Genomic DNA, 18660 nt, shown 5'->3' with positions numbered 1-18660 from the left:
GGTACCACACACCTGTGAGCACAGTCACTCAGGAGGTTGATGGGAGCGTTGATTGAGCCCAGGAGTTAAAGTATGCTCGGGCAACAGCAAAACCTCAGCTAAGCAAGCCTAGCTGGACGTGGTGGCATGTGCCTTTAATCCCAGCACCTAGAGGCTGAGGCAGGACTTTTAATGAGCTGCAGGCCGGCCAAGGCTGCAGAGTGAGACCCTGTCTCGATAAGTAAATAGATAAATTTAGACGATTCCAACGGCACACCCTGTAACATACAGTTGTAGTCTGTCGCGAAGGGAAGCCAAGGCAGGACCTCAAGGTCCAGGAACCTGGAGGCAGGAGCTGAAGCAGAAGACCTGGAGCGACACTGCTTACCGGCTTGCGACCCATGGCTTGCTCAGTTTGCTTTCTTCTAGAACTCAGGACCATTTGGCTGGGAGTGGCACCACCCACAGTGGGCTGGGCCCTTTCGCATCCATCGTCAGTTAAGAAAACTTCCCATAGTCGTGCCCACCAGCCGGCCTAACGGGAACAAGTCCTCAGTTGAAGTTCCTTACTTCTAAATGACTCCAGTTTCTGCCAAGTTGACAAACACCAACCATTAGAAATAGGATGTCAATAATTTTTACACTGGAACTTAACAAGCATTGGCGGAGTATGTGGAAAAAGCATAACCTTCATACACTGCTGGTGGAAAGGCACAGTGGTTCAGCGACTGTGAAAAATGGTTCAGTAGTCCCTCAGAAAGTTAAGCAGAGCTATCACATGATCTGACCACCCCACTTCTGCTCCTCTATGCCTTCCCCGCCATAACAGAGTGTAGCTCCTCAAACCGTGACCCAAAATAAAGCCTTCCTCCCCAAAGCTGCTTCCGGTGAGGCATGTGGTCACAGCCATGAGCAAGGCGATTCAAGCATGCAGTAAGCTCACAGAAAGGACTGTGGTTCAGGGTAACCAGGTAAATCCACAGAACAAAACCAGGAGGCTTCCCTAGGGTCAGAGGAGGCAAAATGAGGAGCTGGCTGTTGTTGTTTTGCTTTTTGTTTATTAAAAACTCGGTATTTAAGGAATGTAGTTTGTGTTTAGGATCATGAAAGAACTCTGGAAAGTGGATGGTGGTGACCATTGCCACCATGATGGACGTACTCAGCCCTGCTTAACTGCATCCTTAAATGGTAAATTATTTACATATTTTGACACGATCTTTTTAAAATGGCAAGTGACACAGCAAAATGCTGTGTGATGAAAAGAGGTGAGCTATCAAAGCCAACACGGTCTACACAGCAAGTTTCAATCCAACAGGGACAGCTCAAAAAAAAAAGATGGCTCAGTGGGTAAGAACACAGACAGCCCCGGCCAAGGACCCAACTTTGGTTCCCAGCATCCACGTTGGACAGTTCGCAACCACCTGTAACTCCAGCTCTGGCGGATCCAACGTTCCTGATCTCTATGGGTACCTAAACACATGTGCAAATACTCACACAGAGACGCACTCAGAAACATAATTTAAAAAGAAAGATGAAACTAGAAATCTAAAAAACCTAAATAAATAAATAAAAATAACAAGATGTAAAGATGATTTGTGGTGCTTCCCCTGCTCTGTGAGAGCAAAGCCAGTTTCCTGTGGAAACCAGAGACAGGAAAATGAAGTGTGCCGAGGCTCAGGCTTGGACATTCCAGCTCTGAGCCAACACATCTGAGCTGACTCAAGGCTTCCGCAGACCCTTTAATTACTATTGTAATTCCAAGGACGTGGCTTTATGCTTGGAGGGAAAACTGGCTGTGGTGGGATTGAGGGTAATCTGGGCTCCAGGTGTTGGGAAAAAAAGGAAGGAAAATGATGGTGGAATGTACAGGAGGAATGAAGGAGGAGGGAGAAGAGGACGACACAGAAGGAAAGACTGTAGAGCTCAGAGTAGCGTTTCAGGGCCAGAGCCCTGGGATGTTTTTGCTGTTTTTTGGTTTTGGTTTGAGCCAGAGCCTCACTGTGTAGTCTTTTGCTGGCCTGGAGCTCACTATGTGGACCAGGTTGGCATCAAACTCACAGGTATTCACCTGCCTTGGCTTTCCGAGTGCTGGAATTAAAGGCGTGTGCCACCATGCTGGGCTCCATCTGCACTCTTGATCTCTTGGTTCATTTTTGCTTTCTTTATGACTCATAAAGTTCAAACAAATATGTCCTACAAGTAATGATTCTCTAATCTGAAATAAGAACAAACCAAACTTATTTCCAAGAAGGTTCTGCGTCAACCGTTTGAGGGCTTAGTAAAGAGGAAGTGGATGACCGTGAGAGCTGAGAAAGTGGTGGGTGCTCTGACCCACAACCGCCACCTTCCAAGCAGGATGCCGCTTGGCCTTTGGTCAACTTAATTCAAAGCTCTGGAGAGCGCTCAATGGTTAGAGCAGGTACTGCTCCCCTGGGCTTTATTTCCCAGCAGCCACATCAGGGGGCTCACAACTGTCTGTAATTTCATCTCCAGGGGATCAGTTGCTTTTGATCTCTCTGTGCGCTAACTCTCAAACACAGATACACATGCACAGCTATACTCAATCTAGAAATAAGTTAAATCTTCTTGAAAAGGAAGCAAGAATGATAATGTTTAGGAGCCCATTTCTGGGGCTGTACCTGTCTATGACATGCCTATCTTCAAGCACAAGGCAAAAGCCTCAAGGAATTCCAACTAGAAGACTCAGCTCAACTCTTAGACTCAGAAAGGAGCATCTCTGCCCTGGGCAACCTCAGTCTGAAACGAGAGACTGCGATGCCCCAGGATCAAGCCTGATCAGGCCATAAAGCAATCCTGAACACCTAAAACTAGAAGAAGAAGACAGAGCTCCACACTTCAAAGGAAATCCCCCTGCTCAGAAACAGCCGTTTAAGGAGGAAGATAGAGCCCAGCCCTTAGAGTGAGCAGTGACCTTGTTCTGGGACTCCTTGCTGAGCGCCTTGGCTCCAGTGTGAGAGAACGTGGACCTCCCTCCAGAGACTGGTGGAAGGCTCCTTGGGCATGATAGCTAATCTTTTTATAATACATATTAGCTGTACATGATAACAGGTTTTAATTATGACACTGCCATAGGTGTGTTTTATGTACTTGAGTATATTCATATCCATTACCCTCCCTGTCACCCTCCCACTCACACTGACTCCTGTCCTCTTCCCCACCAGTCTTCCTTCTGATTCCATAGCTCTCTCTCTCTCTCTCTCTCTCTCTGTGTGTGTGTGTGTGTGTGTGTGTGTGTGTGTCCCCCAAGGGTGAGGGGTTATTTACAGGAGCATAGGAAACGTACAGTGGTTCCACCACTGAAGAAAATGTCTCCACCTCCTCCAGGAACCATTAACTGCCAATACTGGAAAAGAATGGGGGCTCATGATCTCCTCTCCCATTTATGACTGAGCACTGACTGGCCTAGTCTTGTCAGCTAATCAGCGCTGCTGTGAGTTCAAGGGTGCAACGGCCCTGCCATGCCTGGAAAACAGCATGTCACAGCAGCCACCCCTTCCTCGGCCCACACAGTCTTTCCACCTCTTCTTCCCTAAGCCTTCAAAGGAGTGACACAGATGTTCCGTTTCGGGCTGGGCGCTTAACAGCCACTTATTCTCAGCACCTTAACTAGTTACAAGTCTCTGCGGTGACTTTGCCCACCGTAAAAGAAGCTTCTCTCATCAAAACTGAGAGTAGCACTAATATGTGGACATAAAAAATTAAGAAGGCACTTTGACAACACACCCACTCAGGAAATCTACAGTAGTAGCTATTCCATTAGGGCCTGGGAGCTCCCCAGCTAGGAATTCTTGACAGCAGACCTCAAAATCAACTAGAAAGTGGCTGGGCCATAGCAGTCATGCCACTATTGCACAAGTGGGCATGTACCGATGGTTAATCTTGATGGTTAACTTGACTGGATCTGGGATCACCTAAGAAACACATCTCTGGATGGATCTGTGAGGGCATTTGCAGGAAGGATTAACTGAGGAGAGACTGGCCCCAGAGTGGACGGGCAGCACTCTCCAACAGCAGCCCAGAAATCAAGGTGAGGGCACTGGAAAGATGACTCCGTGGTTAAGAACACTGACTGCTCTTCTAGGGGACCCAGGCTTGATTCCCAGCAAACACATGGTGGCTAAGAACTATCTATAACTCCAGTCCCAAGAGATCTTCTGGTTTCTTCAAGCATCATGCAAACATATGGTACACAGACATGCATGTAGGCAAAACACTGGTCACAAAATTACACATATATAATATATGTAATTATATATACATTACATATTACATATTATATATATATATATATGGTTTTTTGAGACAGGCTTTCTTTATGTAGCCTTGGCCATCCTAGACCTGCTTTGTAGATCAAGCTGGCCTCAAACTCACAGAGATCCACCTGCCTCTGCCTCCTGAGTGCTGGGATTAAAGACACGTGCCACCATGCCCAGCACATATATACATATTTTTTTTAAAGATTGATTTATTTCATGTATATATGCAACTTTTTCTGAAGATTTATGTATTTATTTTATGTATATGAGTATTCTATCTTCATGTACACCTGCATGCCAGGACAGGGCATCAGATCCCAGTATAAATGGTTGTGAGCCACCATGCGGCTGCTAGGAATCGAACTCAGGAGCTCTAGAAGAGCAGGTAGTGCTCTTCCAGCCCCCATAAATATATTTTTAAAGGAAAGCATGAGAATGGACAGAAAGACATGTCAGGTTAAAAAAAAAAAAAGCAAAAAGCTGCTACTTTTCCTGCTCAACTTTACTTCTTTGGTTTGGTTTGTTTTTGGTTTGTGGGATTTGTTTGTTGTTCATTTTGAGGCATGGTCTCACTATGTAGATCAGGCTGGCCTCAAACTCTCGGAGATCCTGCTGTTTCTACTTCCCCAGTGCTGGGATTAAAGGCACCACCTCGTTGGGATCTCCCTTTGCTTCTCAGTGGTGAGTGTCTGCTTCGCCCATTTTGTACGAGCCAACCACATTTTATTTCATCATATGTATTCATTCTAGCACTGCTATTCCTCTGCAACCACTGACTGATACGCTGGGGTACCCCAGTGGCACAAAGCCTTAGGAGACAACAGGTAGACATCTCCACACGTCTTCGATCCAAGCTCAGCAAGGCTCCGCTTCCTGGCAAGGTCTAGGACAGGTCTGTTGATTGTCATCTAATGGTCACTGCCCAGTCTGACGGCGTGTGGACTGGGGTTGCCGTGAGCTTCTCACGCACACCTGGCCAATCTTTAACCAGGTAGCCTCGGGCTCCGCTCCGGCCAGAGCCAAGGTAGGAAGAATTGGACATAGAGACTTTGCTCTTTACCACTCCTGTCCCTGACATCACGTGAGAGGCGGATGGAGCCAGTTCTGTCCCGCTCTGTCCTGGGCAGTCCCTGGACAGACACCTCAGGCTGTTCTCACTCCAGGAGGTGGGAAAACACTGAAGTAAGGCACACCAGGGATGGACAACTGGGGCAAAGATGAAATGGTAGGCAGGGCCTAAGGTGGGCTCCTGCCTCTGTCTCCCAGTGGAGGGTGTGGGGCCTCACAGGACCCCACATTCTATGCCGCTCAGGTCCCCAGATCTTCATCTTAAGGATCTCCCACCAATCCTTTCCTTTAAATTGCTTAGGTCCAATTGCTTCGCCTCCTCCCTCGCCGCCCTCCCCACCCTCCCGGCCTGGAAATTGCAATTCAGTGGTGAAGCAAGGTAGGGATTTAATCACAGTACCCAGACTACCCCGGGAGGTGAAACCAATACAACAGGCCCGTGGGAAATAATGTCACAGAAGAAAGCAGAGGTGCACAAGGGTTGCCAGCTGTCACCTTTCTGGTCTTTCTACTAACAATGAAAACCAAGCTCACTCTAGTTCTCAGTTAGACCTAAAGAATCCAAAACAGGGTCTGCTGACAGTTCCACAGACCAAGTGCTAGGATTCCACAGTGGCTTGCCCTTTTGGAAAGGAGCTGGGGCACTGGGCCAGGTGATGCTTCCTGGCCGTTTTACTGTCAGGGTCATCTCTCTCCCCGGATACCCTTGTTCCCTAGGGAGATGAACCCGATCACTAAGTTCCCTCTCACCCAGATCTGCCAGGTAAATTTCTTAGGCAGTTCACTTCCCAAGCAAGAATTTTCCAGTTGGCAAAGGAGGAGACAAAGGGTCTGGAACAGGGCACACTGCTTCTCCTGGAACAGGGCTTGCGGAGTTCGAGGAGTCAGCCGCTGAGTTTGCCCTCTCCTTAGAAAGAGCCCCCAACTCTCAGTGACCTCCCCCCCCAGTTAGTTCCTGAAGGTCCTGCTTTCTGAACGTCCCTCTACCAGGACAAGGTGCTCATAGGATCCTTCTGGGCTGGCAGCTCTCAGGTTACAGCGAGGGACATTGCTAGGCAAGAAGCGCGCAGGTGTGCCTCACCTCATCTGAGGAGGAAGGCAGCCAGCTTCTGGTCTTGGCTGAGGCCACCTGTGCTCTCCCACCGGCAGCTCTAGAAGGACAGTGAGGTGACATTTGTTTGCTTTTTCATGCCCCTCCCTTCCTTCATCTCTGCACTTCTGCGTCGGGCCAGCAGTTAAAGGAGGTTTTTCACCTTGGCAGGGATTGGGAAGTGGAAAGCGATAAGAAGGCGGTTTGGCTCAGCTTCGCTAGCCAGTTGCATAACCTGAGTCTGGATTTTCTCATCTTACAAACCCAGGCTGATAAGTCTACCTCACAGGGCTGGTAAGAGGCTGAAGGAGATAGTATGTATAAAGTGTCAGGCCTCAGGTGGGTGTGCGCACACAGCAGAAATGCTGGGAAAAGTGTTCCCAGCGCAGGACAAAGCCCACACGCTTGCCAGGCCATGAGCAGCTGTGCACACCTCAGGCACACGGGTGAGCCAGCAGCCCCAGCACTGGGGTCTTGCCAGGGCCCAGGCTCAGCTCACTTCCTCCCACTCCTACCCACCCAAAAGCTGGGGAGGTGATAGCGTGCCAGGGAACAATAGGCTCACAGCTCCTTCCGGCCCATTGCGTGAGAAGGAGCTTCGGGAAGGAAGCTCATCTCCCAGAGGGAGGGGCCACCGCCCCCTTGTCACCAGCCCTTGGGGAGTTTCAGGACCCTCTCTGCTCCAGGCCTCGCCTCCTTGGTATCTCCAGTCCACAGCACCTGTACTGGCTTCCCCCGTAGGCCGAGCTCTGGCCAACCGAAAAAGGAAGCCAAGTCTGGAGACCGTTGTGGCCCAGAAGCTGAGCGAGGAGAGGTGAGGGAAGGATCAAGGATGAAAAGGCCAAAGTTCCTGCCCTTTACATAGGGATGAAGCAACAGCCCCCCAAAAGGCCACCAGAGAGTATAGGAAGTGAGGACACTTGAATATTTCCAACACTCGCTTGCCATTTCATCTACGGGCTGGCACCCATCCGTTCACCTGCGTCCCCCACTCTCCAAGCACTTTTACTGTCACAGTGGGAGCCCTTACAGGCAGGGGACACGAAGGGAGCACAGCTCTCCCACTCTGCCTATCCACATCTAGCTGATAGCTCAGAGGAACCCCTCCAGGCAGGCTGCCGATTCAGGGCTCTGGGGCTCTACACGTGAAAGTCATGGCAGGGGCTGGGACTGGCTGAAACCAGCCCTGCTCTCAGCCCTCCTTATTCCGGCCATATGACCTCAGAGCGTGTAGGCAGATTCTGAAGTCTTACTAGCTCTTGCTCATGTGTTTATTCATTTTCTCACTGTTACTCCCAAAAAATCTGGGCAGGAACTCTGCTCCTCTGTGCATGGACTCGGTGTCACCAGTTCCAAGTGTCCCCAGCTTCAGGTGTGACTGAATTGCCAAGGAACAGAGAAGCAAAGACTGTTTCCCAAGGCTTCCCCGCTCTGGGCTAGTGGCCTCCCACGGCCACCCCCATGGAGTCCTCACCGCTCCAGTTAGAGGCTCCGAGGGCCTGAGCACACAAGGATGGCAAGCACGACTACAGACCCAAGCCCAGCCTCAAACATAGACACACCTGTCTGGCGTGCTAACCCACTTGAATGCACACCTGGTGTGCTCAGGCACAGACACACACCTGGCCATCCTTGCCCATAGGCCCACAGAGAGCAGACCCATTGCAACGCAAGCCTTGTGCGCATACACCCCAACCCAGAGTACTGTGGGCTGTACAAATCCACTTCCCACTTGGCCTTGCTAGAACTCTATCAGGTGGCCCCAGGAACTAGGAGCCTGTTTTCCCCTGCTGGGGATTAAACCTGTGGCCTCATCTAGGCTAGGCAGGGTTTCTACCAGCCAGAGCTTTTAAAAGCTTAATTATGATCATGTGTGTATGATGAGCAAGAGGGTACATCGTGGCATACATGTGGAGGTCAGGGAACATCTCCCAAGATGTTTATCCTACCACATTGATCCCAGGAGCAGAACTCAGGTCTTCAGGCTTTGCAGCAAGCATCTCTACTGTCTCCAAGGCTTAGTTTATTTCTGTTTTGTTCTGTAGTCATGTGGTCCAGGCTGGCCAGGAACTTATGTAGAGGAGGCTGACTTTGCGTTCCTGATCTTCCGCTTCCATCTCCCAAATGCTAGGCTTACAGGAGAATGCCACCTTCTCCCTCTCCTTTCTCTGTCTCTCTCTTGACAATGTTTTTCTATGTAGCCCTGGCTATCCTAGAACTTTCTATACAGACCAGGCTAGCCTCCAACTCACAGCAATCCTCCTGTCTCCACCTCACCAGTGCTAGGATTATAGGAATATGCTGCATAGCTAGCTAATATATATATATATATATATATATGTATTATATGATATATATTATATATATAATTTGGGGGTGTGTTTGAGGCAGGGTAGTCCAAGCTCCAAGCTGTCACGGAACTCACAACACTCCTGTCTCAAGCTCCAAAGGGCCAGGATGACAGGCATGAGCCACCGTGCCAGACTTTTAAAAATAACAAAACTTTATTATTCATCCCCTCATTTAATTTGCTTCTTTTTGTTTTCTTGGGACAGAATCTCACTACATAGACCAGGCTGGCATGGAGCTCAGAGCCATCCTCCCTGCCTTAGCCTCCTAACTGCTGGCATCACAGGCAATGTATTGCATCACTACACTTGGCCAAAAGCTATAACTTTAAAAAAGAAGGCAAATGAGAAAAACTCTGATAAAAAGAATGCTTGGTTTGTACCAGTCAGAGTGGCATGGCTGAAACGTTCAATAATAGACTGTTGGTCACAGTATTGAAAAGCAAGCACACCTATAATTTCAGCACATTGACAGCAAAGGCAGTAGGACCCAGAGTTCAAAGTCAACCTTAGCTACAGAGCCAGAATTTTAGGCTAGCCTGAGCTACATGAGACCCTGTCTTTTAAAAAGTGATGAAGACATGACTGGGGACAATGCATGCTCTAACAGCCTCAGTATTTGAGAGAATGGGGTGATAGGGTCACTTGAACCCTGAAGTTTCACAGAAGCTTGATTGAAATGGAGAGAGAGACAGAGAAAGAAAGAAAGAAAGAAAGAAAGAAAGAAAGAAAGAAAGAAAGAAAGAAAGAAAGAAAGAAAGAAAGAAAGAGAGAACAGAAGACAGGGTCTGGAAAGAAAGCTCACCTAGGATTGTGCTTGCTGGAAAGCACCAACCCCCATGACCTTTGCTCCCCAGCACCACAGGCTTTGTGAAAAAGACCCCTGAGGTTCTCTGGTGAGTCAGCCACATCAGCAAGCCTCAGGCCCCAGTAAGAGACCTCTGTCTCAAAAGACAAGGTAGATGGCTCTTGTGATACCCCGGGTTGACCTCTGAGAAATCACGTGTATTTCCCTAACATTATAAAAACAGTATTTTAAAAACAGGAGTCACAAAGCTCTAAGGAATCACATGACAGTCAAAGGGTCATTTGATCGATAAGATCAAATCTAGAGTCTCATGCATGAATATTTGCAAAGTTCATTCACTTTGATCCAGCAATCCCACTACCCGGAATTCCTCTTTCATTTAAACTTACACAAATGTCAATAACATCAAGGATTTTATTTTTTAATTTTAAACAAGGGTTTCAGTATGTTACTCAGGCTGGCTTTGAACCCATTCTATAGCCCAGGCAGGTTCCAAACGTGAGATTTTTCTGCTTTGGCTTACCTAGTTGTTAGGAGTACAGATGAATGTCACTGGGCCTGCTTCAAGAATTTTTGTTGCAGTTGTCAAAACCAAAGTGGAGGGTTGGGGGGGTGGCTCGTTTGTGAGTGCTCACACAGCATAGTTGGAGCCATAGTGTTATTCCCAGTATCAGCATCCTCTTGCTGTGCTGGTTCACACCTCTAATCCCAGTAGTTGGGAGGTGGAGGCAAGAGGATTAGAAATTCAAGGCCAGACTAGGTTATGTGAGATTCCATCTCACCCGGCCACCCCTCCCCCCCAAAATAAAACAAAAAACAAAAAAAACAAACAAACGAATGAATGGAAGTGGAATTGCTTTGTCAAGCATTACAAGATAGTAAAGTGAAATCTAGAAAGAAATTCCACAGCTAATCAACGAGAAAAGACTGCCACAGCCAGCACCTCACACAGACTATACAGTGAGAACTGCTGTGCAAGGACAGCACCCCATCTTTGTCGCTTCCACCTTGGACAGGTGCCACTCTCATGATGGATCCTGTGGCCGAGGATCATTGCATCACTATCTGTTGCAAGAGTCTCGCCGTCTTACCTTTAACCTGCTCTGGCCTCAACTTCTCTGCAGTCACGCAATTTGCTATGACACAGCATAGCTGCAATAAACGCACTGAAAGGTTGACCCGTGGGCGCAAATCTGCTGTCCAGGGCTTGAGCAGATCAAGAACCTCAGGCCTGCCTGTGAGAGACTGCCTGAAAAGGGAAAAAGAGCAGCCAGAAGGTGGCTAAAGAAGCTAAAGGTGGCAAGCAACCTTTAGCTCAGCACTCAGGGGTCGGGGGTGGGGGGAGAGGCAGGTAGCTCTCTGTCTCTAACCTGGTTTAGAGGGCAAGTTCCAGGGCTACCTTGTGAGACACAGCCTCAAAAGAAAACAAGCAAACATATAAAGGATTGCAGAGATGGCTCAAAGGTTAAGAACTTTGGCTGTTCTTCCAGAGGATGGAGTTGGATTCCCAGAACTCACATGGCAGCCCACAACCATCTGTAACTCCAGTTCCAGGGGATCCAATGCCCTCTTTCTGACCTCTGCAGGCACTGCATACATATGGTAGACAGACAGACAGACAGAATACCAATACACACAAAATAAAAATTAATAAGTCTTCTTTTACAAACCCTGAAACTAAACAATAGTAACTACAACAATTGATTGGAAATTCTCTCTGTGATATTCAAGATGGCTCAGTATTCTACTAAAACTAGTAATAGTCAAAATGATGAAAAATTGACAGACCTATATAAAATAATAACATGATGTGAAGATTTTTCCACACCAACACACACGGCCTTGTTAGCCCTTCTGGGTTTTTTTGTTGCTTGTTTATCTGTTTTTTATTTATTTAATTTTATGTGTGTGGGTGTTTTGCCTCCATGTGTCTGTGCTCAGTGCCTTTGGAGACCGGAAGAGGGTGTTGGGTCCCCTGGAACTGGAGTTACAGATGTTTGTGAGTCACCATGTGGGTGCTGGGATTCAAACCCAGGTCCTCTGCAACAAGTGCTCTTAACCACTGAGTAATCTCTCCAGCCCGTTTGTCTGTTTTTGAGACAGAATCTTACCATGTGCCCCAGGCTGACCTTTATCTACTGAGCCATCTCACAGGCTGTTTTTGTGGGGTGGGTGGGTGGGTGGGTGGGTTGGTTTAGTTGCTTGGTTGGTGGGTGGATTGTTGGGTGGGTTGGTGAGTGGGGTTGATTGGTTGGTGGGTTGGTGGGTTGGTGGGTTGGTGGGTTGGTGGATTGGTTTGCTTTTGAGCAGGGTCAGGCATCACTTTATTGGTCTTTCCATTTATATTTTTTTCCTATTTTTTGTTTGTTTGTTTGTTTGAGAAAGGTTCTTTCAAAAGAGAGCCCCGGAACTCAATATATACCAGTCTTTCTTTCCTTACTGTCTCTGTGATAAGGCACCACAACCGAGGCAGGTTACAGCAGGAAGGGTTTATTTAGAGGTACTGTTCTGTCGCCACCATGGTGGGGGCATGGCACCAGGCAGGACACCGAAGCAGCCCCTGAGAGATCCCATCTTGATCTGTGAGCAGGAGGCAGAGAGGCACACTGGGAATGGAATAGTGTGCGTCTCTTGACACACCTCCTTCAACAAGGCCACACCACCCCGTCTTCTCAGACAGTTCCACCAAGCATGAGCCTACAGAGGCCATTTTTATTCAAGCAATCACAACAGCTCAGAGTGACCTTGAACTTCCAATCTTCCCAAACCTTTGGTTGCTACACCCAGTGTTGGGGTGCTGGGGATTGAACCTAGGGCTTTGTGTATGCTGGGCTAGCACCCTACCGCCTGAGTCATAGCCTATTTATTTGTTTAAAAACAAGTATATGCTAATGTATGCAGAGAAGAAAGGAAAAAAGGGAAGGTGATAGATGTCTATGGGATGTAGGGTTCTTTATTGTTTGTTTTAAGACAGGGTCTCTCTGTTATGTAGCTCTGGCTGTCTAGGAACCCTCTACATAGGCCAATATGGCCTCAAATTCGCAGAGATCGGCTGCCTCTGCCCCGAGTATGGGGTGCAGATTTCTTTTCCAGTTCTAAGAGTTGAATCCAGAGCCCCTTATGGCAGGAAAACAATCTACCTCTAAGCTAGGCTCCCTGCCTCCCTGCAGCCCCTCTCAAGCTCCCCCTGCCTCCCAGTGTCAAGCTGGAACTGACTGTAGCCTTCACAATACTTTCCCCGTTGGTGGGACTCAGTGTCCAAAGGGAACTGTCACACCCTCATGCCTTGTGTACACCTGAAATAAAAATCAAGCCAGCTGGCCACGGTGGCGCACACTTGTGATCCCCACCTGCAGGAAGCTGAAACAAGAGCTGGAAGGATGGCCCAGAGAACAGAGCTCCTCCAGCACAGGCAGGTCACGGTCATCCGAAACTCCAGCTTCAGAGAATCCAATCCCTCTTCTGGCAGGCCTCCCGGCATCAGGCGCACACGTGGTAGACATGTGGGGCACAAACAGACATACATGCAGGCGAAATCCCCATCCATACAGGTGAAAAACAAAATTAAAATAAAAAAATTGAGGCTGAAGTGGAGTGGGCATGAGGTGGGCGAGAAACACTGAGATCCGGGATAGCCTGGGCTACACCTACAGCAAGACCTCAGCTCAGAACACACGAATGCGAGCAAAACCAAGAATCATCAGGGCGGGGCGGTGCACACCTTTCCAGTCCCAGCACTAGGGAGACGGAGGCGGTCGCACAGGCTGGTCGACACTGTGAACTCTAGGTCAGTCATGGACTATGTAGAGAGCCTGACCATCAATAGGTGAACAGAGTTAGGATTTCGCTCTGTGGGAGAAGGGAAGTCCTCCAGCTTACTCTTCCCAAGCTGCCTGTTTTCCCCTTGTTTTGTGGCGACAGAGTCTCACTAGGTAGCTCAGGCTGGCCTGGAACTAACTCTACAGTTCAGGCTAGTTTTGAGCTCATGGAGATATGCTTGCCTGTGTCTTCCAAGGGCTAGGATTAAAGATGGCACCACGAAGCCCATCTTTAGTTTTAGTCTCCCTTCCTGCGCGGTCCTGAACTCTCAGGTCGAGATCTACCTCCACCGTCCACTGCGCGAGGCTGTGGCGTGTGTCTGTGATGCCCCCTTGTGGCCGTTTGGGAAAACTGCGTTTCCCAGAGTGGTTGACCCTCGGACCTCATCCCAAGCAGGCAATCTAATGGAAAGTGGTTTGTGTTGCAAATGCAGCTTCGAGGTAAATCTCAAGTCTTTCCTCCCCATAGAATCTGGAGAAATTACCAGTAGTTTCTGGAGCATGCCCTCCCCTCCCCTTCTCTGCAGCTTTTCTTGGCCTGGTTTTTGTAGACTAGCTTGAAACAGGAATTCTTTGCCCAGCCAGGTGTGATGGCACACACCCAAAATCTTAACACTTTAGAGGCTGAGTCAGGAGAATTGCTGTGAGCTAGAAACCAGACTGGGCTGTTCATACCCAGTCGCAGGCTAGCCTGGGCTAGACGGGAGACTCCCGTGGTAAAGCAATAGAGCCGACTAACGAAAGACACCCGCCCCAGGGACTCGGGGGCCATAGCCCTCGGGGCCTTTCTGACTGCTGACTGGAATGTTGTGAACCGCACCCTCCCTTCCTCGAGCTCCCTTTCCTAAGTCCTCCTTCTCCACCCCCCAAACACACTAACAGGAAAAAATGCATACATGTTAACATTTCACAAGAACCAAGAAAAAAAGCCAGTGCAGAGAAGGGTTAAAAGACCAAAGAGGGGGCTGGAGAGATGGCTCAGCAGGTAAGAACACTGGCTGCCCTGCCAAAGGACCCAGGCTCAAATTCCAGCACCCACATGGCAGCTCACAACTGTCTGTAATGCCAATTCCAGGGTGTCTGACATCCTCCCATATCCATACATGGAGGCAGAGCACCGGGGTAAATAAAAATAAAATAATAAAGAAAAGAAAAACCAAAGAGGAAGAATAAGAGTAACAAAACTAAGAATGAGAACAGGGGCCAGGAGCGATGCTCAACGGTGAAGAGCACGGGCTGCTCGTCCAGAGGACGTGGTTCCATTCCCAGCTTCCAAGGGGCAGCTCACAGCTCTGTTGACTCCAGTTCCTGGGGATCTGGTGCGCTCTCCTGGCCTCCACATGTACCAGGCACCACCTGGTGCACAGACATTCAAGCAAGCAAAATACTCACACAGATAAAATAAAATAAATATTTTTTTTTAAGTAAACAAAAAGAATGAGACTAGGAAGGAGGAGGAAGGGGAGAGGAGAAAGCTGTTACTTGTCCAGCTCCTTCTGCAGCGTCTCTTGGCCCTCCAAGCCTACCTTCAAGGCTGAGTCACTGGTTGTTTTGTGTGCACACAGTGCATCTGTCAGCATCAGAGAAGCCTTGAGCATCAGGCCTGGCGTTCTGCCTTGTTTGAGACAGGATCTCCTTATTGTTTTCTCCACACCACATAAGCCAGGCTAGGGGCCCATGAGCTTCCAAGGATTCTCTCGTCTCCATGTCCCATCTGGTAGGAGTGCTGAGGTTATGACGGAGCACTGAATGTCTGCTCGGCAATCACTTTTACCCACCAAGGCATCTTCCCAGGCTCCCACCATTCTATTTGTTTGTTGTTTTTGTTGGTTTAGTTTGGTTGCTTCCTTGCCTTCTCTCTCTGAGACTGGGTCTCTCTATGTAGTCCTGGCTGTCCTAGAACTCACTATGCAGACCATGCTGGCCACAAACTTACAGAATTAAAGGTGTATGCCACCATGTCCCACTTGGCTGCCTTACTGAGACCAGGCTGACCTTTAACTATGACCCCTCAGCCTGCTTGGTGCTGAGGTTATAGATGTGTACCACCACACCTGACCTCATCAGCTTTTTGGTGCTGGGGCTACTGAAAACGTTGATATATACCCGTTCTTAACTTAGATACAAGCTGGGCAGTGGCGCACACCTGTAATCCCAGCATTTGGGGAGGCAGAGGCAGGCGGATCTCTGTGAGTTCAAGGCCAGCCTGGTCTACAAAGCGAGTCCAGGACAGCCAAGGCTAGACAGAGAAACCCTGTCTCAAAACAACAACAACAAATTAAAACTTAGATCTATGTGAGGCTTGCTTACCTAGAGTGACAGGCGAGCAAATGAGGATCATAGGTGTAGAAAGGCACAGAGACAGGAGTGGCCAGTTCTACAAGGGCACCCCTCCACACACACACACACACACACACACACACACACACACACACACACATCCTTCAGAGAAAGTGTATTCAGGGGGGATTAAATTCCAAAATCTTATCAATCCCTGGAGCCCAGCTCCCTTTCCCGCTTGAAGGCCCTCCAGATTTCTTGTGTGGTTGCCCTTGCTGGTCCCTCCCCGTGTTTGCTCACTGAGAAGGTATACACAGAGGGGCAGAGAGGGAGGCCTTGTGCTACAATGACACCTCTGGTCATTTTCCGAGGCGGCACTTGAACAAAGTCCTCAGAAAGAAGCGTCACCACGAAGGCTGATTGATTAGGATTTTAGCGTTCGGAGTGGTTGGAGTGGGTGCAGGTCCAAAGTGAAGCTACAAGGTATCCTGGCCATCTCGACCCTTTGGATTGAAAAGCCAAGTACTGCCCACCTCCACGTGGGACCTAACGTAGCTAGTAAGACCTTTTGGAATGTATGAGCAGACCCCACACCTTCCACCAACCCAAGATCGAAGAATGTGGTCAGATAGCAGCGAGGCCAGCGGCAGAGATTTCCCCAATTCGCTGGAACCGTCTACCTTACGTACTCACCCGTTACATGGATAGTGTTTCCTCATGACTTTCTTAGTCCGGTTACAATACTAAAAACTTCACAAGACTTACCACTACACTGGGGCCTGGAATCTGGGGAAGCATAAATCTGTGTTCCCACGCCAGAATAAATTATTTCTTGTCCCCCCCTTTTTTTTTGAGATTTACTTTTATTATTTTTACTTATGTGTATGAGTGTATCTACAGGTAGGTATGTCCACCCAAGGGCAGTGCCCACCATGTACGCCAGAAGTGTAGGAGGCCTTGGAACTAGGGTTACAGACACTTGTGCATCTACTGGTGAGTTTTAGGAACTGAGGTGGGGTCCTCAGCAAATTTCTCTTAACTGCCGAGTCATCTCGCTGGCCTTGGTGTTTCTGGTTGGTTGTTTTCACCCACAGGACTGATCCTGGGCTTTACTGGAAGCGCTTTCTGCTGACCGTGCATACACCCCTGTCTGGCACCAGTGCCATGAGCTGCCTCTCAAAGGGCCTGCGTCAATCCAGATCTTAGAAACAGAGCTCAGAGCAGACCCGGAGGTCTGCCTCCTTCCCACCCACCCTCCATACCTCTTCTCTGTTTCCCACCTGAGGGCCCGGGGGTTATGGGAGCCAGAATCTCCTGCCCAATTTTCAGCAGCCTGCCAGCACGAATGGCTACCATATGATAAATGGGGGCGGAGTGGGCAGCAGGAAGCAACCATCTCTCCCAGATCATAGCCCTTCTCTGCCAAGCAAATCCTGCTCGTGGGGACTCCGGCTTCTGAAGCTATCAGGGGCCATTGTGGGGCAGAAGGAAGCTCGGGGGTTTTAGCAATTCTGTATGCAAATCAGCCTCACAGTACTTGAAGAACCTCCTCAAGAAGCACGACCTAGAAGATTCCATCTTACTTGAAGAACCATGGTCAACCGAGATATAATAAAAACACCCAGCATGCAGTAGGTGCTCAACAAAGCGCCTTCCTCCCTTGTCCTCATTCAGAAAAATCCTGGGATAATCAGCAGTGCTGGTGCCAGGGGCCAATATGGTGGTTGCCTTAGGATCAGCAGGCTTCCTGCTCCCTGTGGGCTGACACGGCTGTCCCCCTCGGAAACACCCTTCCAAAAATGCCCTCCTAAGGCCAGGCAGAGTCCGTGGCCATGGTTGGAAAGGCTTGTTCCCTCCATTCTGTGAAAGGATGGTTAGTGCCGCCAAACTTTCTGGAAATGACTTTATTCCTTCCTGCTCCGGCTGCACTCCGTCCTCATCCGTCCAAGCCGGCTCTGGCCAGCACAGGCCCTGATGTCAGTCGAACCCACTACCCCGTCTCGCCAGGTTCCTAAGAGCCTAGGTTAGGCAGACTAGCCCATCCCTTGGTCTGGAACCCTAGGGCAGAGTCATGTGACTTTGTCCTTCCTTGGGGCCTCTTCTCTTGTTCTTCTGAGTTTGGACACTAGAGAGCGCTGTTGCCTCTCAGATCTGGTGAGACCGGTGGCTAGCGTCATCAGAGACCAAACAAACCGAGTTCTAACGGAAGAGGAAAGTACTGGCAGCGTGCAAGGAGTAGGCAATGCATTTATTTGCCACAGCTGTGGCGCTAGCCTTTCCCCTTGAAATTCAATTCCATCAGTTGAGAGAGTGAGGCAGGAGAATTGCCACAAGTTTGCAGCCGGGGCAAACTAGCCGTCTGCGACTGCAGAGTGAGTGTCTCAAAACATCAGTAATATGATCATCAACTCTGCTGGTCTAATAATTATTTGTCTTAGTTTTACTTTTGTTGATTTGCTGTTTGTGATAGAGTCTCATGTAGCCCAGGCTGGTCTCATGCTTAATATATGTCCCTGATAATGACTTTGAATCCTGTTCTTCCAACTTCCACCTCCCTAGTGCTGGATTACAGGCACGTATTTTTCCTATGAAGGATAGGGGCGAGCTGGCACACACCTTTGACCCCAGCACTTGAAAGGTAGAGGCAGGAGGATCTCTGTGAGTTCAAGACCAGCCTGATTCACACAGAGTTACAGGAAAGCGAGGCCTAGCTAGAGAGACCTTGTCTCCAGACAACAGCAAATCTTAGGGAAGCTGATGGTGTCAGTCATCTCCCAGTTACTCAGGGACCTGAAACAGAAGAAGTGAGAGTTCAAGGCCTGCCTGACCTACACAATAAGTTCAAAGCCAGCCTGAGAAGCTTACTGAGATACTTTCAAAATGAAAATTTAGGGGCGGGAGAGATGGCTCAATGGTTAAGGATACTGGCCACTCTTCCCGAGGACCTGAGTTCAATTCCCAGCACCCACATGGTAACTCACAACCATCTATA

The 18660-nt window shown here is 48.9% G+C and overlaps 2 protein-coding genes across 2 annotated transcripts in view; one reads left to right on the top strand and one right to left on the bottom strand.

Moving 5' to 3' along the window:
• Positions 1-10804, bottom strand: part of LOC110558545 (cytochrome P450 1A1) — a 40254-nt gene extending 29450 nt beyond the window's left edge. The window contains exon 1 of the mRNA XM_060374653.1: positions 10662-10804. The gene's annotated coding sequence lies outside the window, so the exon portion shown is untranslated. The remainder of the gene's footprint in view (positions 1-10661) is intronic.
• The window catches only part of LOC132654657 (doublesex- and mab-3-related transcription factor B1-like), a 21709-nt gene continuing 8503 nt past the window's right edge, over positions 5455-18660 (top strand). The window contains exons 1-2 of the mRNA XM_060385354.1: positions 5455-5481; positions 7125-7228. Of these exons, the coding sequence (XP_060241337.1) occupies positions 5455-5481; positions 7125-7228 (131 nt within the window). The remainder of the gene's footprint in view (positions 5482-7124; positions 7229-18660) is intronic.

This window comes from Meriones unguiculatus, chromosome 1 (genome assembly GCF_030254825.1).
Source record: "Meriones unguiculatus strain TT.TT164.6M chromosome 1, Bangor_MerUng_6.1, whole genome shotgun sequence".
Classification (NCBI taxonomy): domain Eukaryota; kingdom Metazoa; phylum Chordata; class Mammalia; order Rodentia; family Muridae; genus Meriones; species Meriones unguiculatus.
The sequence above is the reverse complement of the archived record's forward strand: the minus strand, read 5'-3'. Positions and strand labels throughout refer to the sequence as shown.